General features: G+C 35.9%; 1 protein-coding gene across 1 annotated transcript; it reads left to right on the top strand.

Moving 5' to 3' along the window:
- Positions 1 to 2,798, top strand: LOC110817244 (Calcium-binding EF-hand family protein). The gene is made up of 5 exons (XM_022045696.2): positions 1 to 482; positions 899 to 945; positions 1,667 to 1,842; positions 1,940 to 1,958; positions 2,428 to 2,798. Exons 1-5 carry the CDS (start codon positions 122 to 124, stop codon positions 2,536 to 2,538), a joined length of 714 nt encoding a protein of 237 aa, XP_021901388.1. The 5' UTR covers positions 1 to 121; the 3' UTR covers positions 2,539 to 2,798.
- Positions 2,799 to 5,935: the final 3,137 nt, after the last annotated feature.

Below are 5,935 nucleotides of genomic sequence, written 5' to 3' on the forward strand. Positions count from 1 at the left end.
TCATATATATTACTTTCAAAATATATTTGTTGTAAACTTAAAATTTTATTTATAATTATTATTTATTAAATTATATAAGCGATCAGGTAAAATCCAAGATTTCATCTTCTCCTTCCCATCAATGGCATCTCCTTCGGGAAGATACTTCTCCTCCTCTCAGTCTTATGCACCTTCTGCACCATCCTTGCCAGAGTCCTACGACCAGCTGCAACAGCAGCAAGAGAGGTTCGGGTACGGGTATCAGTCCGGGTACGGTTACTACGGACAGCATGAGACAAGCTACGGTCACCGCTCTAGTTTCCCGCCGGGAACACATCCAGATGTGATAAGAAGCTTTGAGTTGGTAGATAGAGATAGGAGTGGGTTTATCGATGAGATTGAATTGCAGCAGGCTCTCTCTTCCGGCTATCAGCGGTTTAGTCTCAGGACTATTCGGTTGCTCGTGTTTATCTTCACGAATCCCTGTGATTCTCTGAGAATTGGTGAGTGAGTTCTCTTAAAATCTTAATTCCATTATCTGAATTTGTCTGGAATCTTTAATTTTCATTATTTGATGGAAACTGAGATGAATTTGTTACTAAAAAAAAAAAAGAAAAAATTACCGCAGTGAAATTGGGGGATGTGGAGATTATAGCATAATAGGGTTCTTGCAAAGACATACAGTAATATATATATATATATATATATATATATGTTGTGGCTTTTTTTTTGGTTAACTGAGATTATACATGTGTTTTGCCTCTTCTAAGCCGTAGAATTATTGGTCGCTAAGCAGGATTGCGGTATTTCATGATATTGACTTGGCTTTGCTGTTCGTTTCTTTTGACTGCTTGAGTTTATAAAGGTGTGCTTATTCAGATGCTCATAAAGATTTCTGATCCATCAATTTTTTTTTCAGGGCCCAGTGAGTTTGCTGCATTATGGAGCTGTCTTGGTCAATGGCGTGTAAGTAATCTATCGGCTATAAAACTAATTTTTCTAAGTTTCCATTAACTTGTATAAGTTAATTTACTGCTGATTATTTGTTTGGAGTATTATATTGGAGGAGAAATGATATCCATTGAATTGGGATCATATTTCTATTGATGGTTAATAGAAGTTATGGCCAATTAAAATTTTCTATTAAACATTAATAGAAACATGATACCACATTGTCACAATGGTGATGCGAGGCAAAAACTCTGCGGCAGACATCAATATGCATCCATTACAAAATAATTTCTTTGTACCGGACATGCAACATAAGCCTTTTGACTTGAATTCCATTTTTGATGGTTAGATTGAATATATTTACAACCTTATAATTACAGAGATAGACAGATCAAAACGTCAATTGGTTTTAGTATCAGATTCCTTAATACTATACACAAAAGTACATCAGTTCTAAGATGTAAATAGCATGCAGAGCTTGTACCTTGCATTACTCTTATGGGCTCTTAACATTATTTGACTTCCCAAAATATGTTTGTTCAATTTTTTAAAAAATACTTTTTAAAAGATGAACCATCATTTACTTCATTTAAATTTTCTTGAGGTCTGTTTGGGCGATGCCTATGGAAATTTTGTGATAATGGGCTTATATGCCATTTATTCTGGGGATTACCTTTGTTCTATTTCATATGGTTGTCTGTGCTTTTGAATCTGAGTTACTGGATCTGCTTTGTAGGGCATATTTGAGAGATTTGATAGAGACAGGAGTGGAAAAATCGATGCAGTTGAACTTAGGGATGCTCTCTGCAGTCTTGGATACGCACTTCCACCTTCAGTCCTTCAACTTTTGATTTCCAAATATGAGGATGGAAGTGGCAGGAGACTCGAACTCAGTTTTGACAGTTTTGTTGAGTAAGGGCCTTTTATCTCTTTTTATTCATCTTTTATCTTTCATTGTTGTTGGACATCTAGAATCTCTCTGATATTCTTGTGTTTGTTGGACTTGCAGGTGTGGGATGATTGTGAAGGTGAGAACATACCAATCCTGAACTTGTTCATGTCTATTTTCCCCTGACTTGACATTATAGTTAAGCCAGAACTGCCTCACAAATAAAAACTAAAAGTAGCTTCTTGCTAGTTGTGATTCAAAGTGCACATGCATACACGGAGAAAAACATCATCTCTTTTTAATCATATTCTTTTTCTTTTTTCTGATCCTTTTAGCATGTCGGATAAATTAATTATTTTTGTTATATAATTTGAAACAAATGAATAAGTAAATCTTGACAGTAGTTTTTTTTTTTTAAGATATGTATTTGGGGTTTGTGTTGGTTCTCTTTTAAACTGTGTAGTTAATTTCTAAATTCCTTAAAGGCCATGTTATGAGTAAATGAATTTCATTTTTTGGAATTCATTTAGAAATCCACACTGAACTAGGAAAGAGTCAAATCCATTCAAAATGTGAATATAGATGATATGAGGTAGTTGTGATTTCAGGGTTTGACAGAGAAATTTAAAGAGAAGGACCCAGGTTATAGTGGTTCCGCCACGCTCACTTACGACTCATTCATGTCGATGGCAATCCCATTTCTTGTGTCATATTGTTGATTATGTGGTAAGTTTTCTTTTTATTAGTATACATTTTCTGTTAGTATTTTGACTTATATCTTGTGTACAAAGTGGGTTTTAAATTTAGAGCTGTGAGCGCTCTTGGTATAGAACAAGTAATTAAAGAAAATTATTGTTATCATCATGGTCGATTGTGTCTGATTATACAATTAATTGAATTGTCATTTTTAATAAAATATTTGTAGTTAAAATAATGATAAAACTTATTATAAAAAAATTATGTAGTTAGAATTCATTTATTTGCTTATATAATTTGTTTCGTTTTTTTTTTTTTAAAAATGTTATTAAAGTATAAGAAATATAAGGTATAAAATATGATTTACAGTTACTTAAAAAAAAGGTGAATATAAAAATAAATCATGTTATGTAAATGAAATGTCATTTTGTCACGACACTCAAATCTTCTTTCAATTGTAGATAAAATACTTTAAATAACAAGAAATTAGTTAGAAAAGAACACTAGTGTATAGATATCAGAAGCTGGAGATGATGATTTTAGCACTAACATCAGAAGGTCTGAGAAGATGATGATGGTGTCTGCAACTGGGGGGGATAAAAGACATGGCTTTTCTTGGAAGAGAAAACCATCTAAATTATGAGATTTTAAACATCTAAACATCAAAGTATACTTTGTTAGTGTAGAAATCTCTACACATTCGGTACATGCTCTCTGATATGACTTTAAATATATGGTAAAATATATGGATCTCTTGGGGACTGATTAAATTATACTATTAATATGATTTTATTGAAAACGGTAGTAGAGATATTGAAAATCAAGTTTTAATATGTCGATCTTTAAATGAAAATGCAACCAACAAAATAACAACCTAATTTTTGAGGCTAAACATCAGAGGATAAGAAAGCATTAAGGATTTGATTTCATTTACATCCAGCTTGTAAGAGTATTTAAAGAATGAAGTTAAACTTTTTATTATGCATACAAATGTAGGATTTCCAATTATTATTATTATTATATTTAGATAAAAAACTAAATTATTTTGATTAAACTTAATTTTCAAGTGTCATTATCTTATTAAGGCGATTAAGTTATGCAGAATCCTTTTTCCGCCAAACTATCCCTTTCAAGTAGAGTTAAATTGACCATACAAATCTTTTAAGGTCTCTTTCAAATAGCTTGTTCAAATTATGCAATATCTTGTAGTTCGCTTGAATAATATTCACACTCAGAAGCACCAATATAGCATTTGAAAAATCTCTTTAAATACAATTTCTTTTTTTGACACTCTCACTATGAATAAATCAATAGTTTAATAACTAAAAGGCATTAAGAATATTTGACTATATTCGTCATGCACAACAAAGAGTTAAACCTCAATTAATTAATTTAGAACATGTAACAGTCCCGGAAATTTAAATGAAATGTATGTATTAAAAATCTCAAATGCGGAAGCGTAATAAAAATTTTGATTAACATCCCTTACACAATAACCAAAACGTACTCAAAACACGAAAGAACAAACTAACTAAAAGAGATACTCAAAATAAGAACTATAAATATAACTATGAAGTCTTTAGGCATCCCCTCTGCCTTCTTCCTGTGGAACGGGCTCGGAAACAACGTTTTCCTGATCTGAAATGATTAAATAAGGAATGAGCTATACTATCTCAGTAAAGACATTACACTATCTCATCGCCACGAAAGTAAAGGTGGGTAGAAAACAAAAATGACCAATGGAGCATAATTTATAACAAACTCGTTTATTAACATAAAAACTTTTACTGTCCACTTACCTCGATGAGATACATGAAAACAATATATGAAATCAATAACATTATCATCATTATGAAATCATATAGACTTTATAACATAACACTTACCATACTTTTGCATTTCAATCATTAAACAACATATTTTCCTCTTTTACCAGCCTACTAGTATCCATGGGGATCTATAGGGGGTCCCCGCTACACGTGAACCATTAACATTAATAACCTGATTCTAGGGCCGTCCCCATACCCCGTCCGGTATGGACGCCAAAACACATAAGGTCTCCATACCCCGTCCGGTATGAGAGACCACGTTCCCGGTAGGGTTCGCTGCGGATCCGGTCCGTCCACCATCTCCTAAGATATCTAGTCAGGCTGTCCACATGATCTATTTATCAATTCACATAACCTTTTTGCCTTTTTCCTTGATCTCAATCATCCAATCATACACAACATGTAAACCAGTAATTGACACCAAACAAGACAACACAGTATCGGATTAACCGTAATACAAACTATAATAAAAGAAACTATGATTCATGCATACAAGACCATAACATAATTACATCAAACATCATACTGCATTTAATACTGAAAATTAGATCAAACAACAACTGACCAACAATGTATCAGACTCGGTCCTCATTGGCAACTTTAATCAATTATACATCTATAAAGTCACAAAGTATAGTTTAATTATTTATTTAGCTTTAATACCGTGATAGGAAATAAGGTGAGGGGTCTTTACTTGTTTCGGAGTTTGAAATCGACTCTATAGTGCGCCTACGGGCTGTCCTTAATTTCCCTCAATTTTTCTCGAAAAACTGAAACGCACTACCGGTACCTGCACGTGTCCCAAAAAGTCCCAAATCAGACCTAGGGCCCCTTTCGGCCAATATCGAAATTCCGGCACGGTGGCTCCGCCGTGCTCCGGCGACGGCGTCGTCGCCTGCGGCGGCGATCCGCATCGGATTGGCCGTTTTCGATCGAATTCAGCCAAACTTGCATCGGTCCCTGCGATAAAACAACCCTAGGACCCTTGGTGGGCTAAAAAATCACAAAAAATCGAGACTTACCGGCGGTGGTGCTCTCGGATACGGCGGCTCCTTCGGTGTGAGTCGCGTTTTGATGTTTGGCTCCGATCAACCTGTAGAGAAAAGAACGGTGATCACAGTGGTATAATATTTGCATCGAATGGAGGCTGGGAAGGGCCTCATCGGAGGCAAAAACAGAGGGGAGTCGCGGCGGCAACGCCGGACTTCAGCGGGGTTTTCTGGCCATTTGGCCGGTGGTTTGGCTCCGGTTTGGCCATAGACGGATTCAACATCGAAAAACAAGCCAGGGGGAGAAAATTTACCTCGATTGGCGGTCGGAAACTTCTCCGGTGCGGCGGCAAGTGGCGGCGGCTGGCTCCTCCGGCGTCTGATTCTTCTTCTCCGGCGAGGCACTGGCGGCTAAGGTTTTGTGGTTAGGTGTGGGTGGGGTTATTTATACCCTTTGCCTTTTAATCTCAACCGTCCATCAAGATTAAATTTGGACCGTCTGATCGCGATTTAATTGGGATTAAATCTGGGCCGTCCATCGCGATGCAATCTGGGCCGTCGGTGCCTGATTGAATCTGGGCCGTCCGTGTGCGCGGGAACAG

Source organism: Carica papaya, chromosome 2, assembly GCF_054855325.1.
Source record: "Carica papaya isolate Zhongbai chromosome 2, ASM5485532v1, whole genome shotgun sequence".
NCBI lineage: Eukaryota > Viridiplantae > Streptophyta > Magnoliopsida > Brassicales > Caricaceae > Carica > Carica papaya.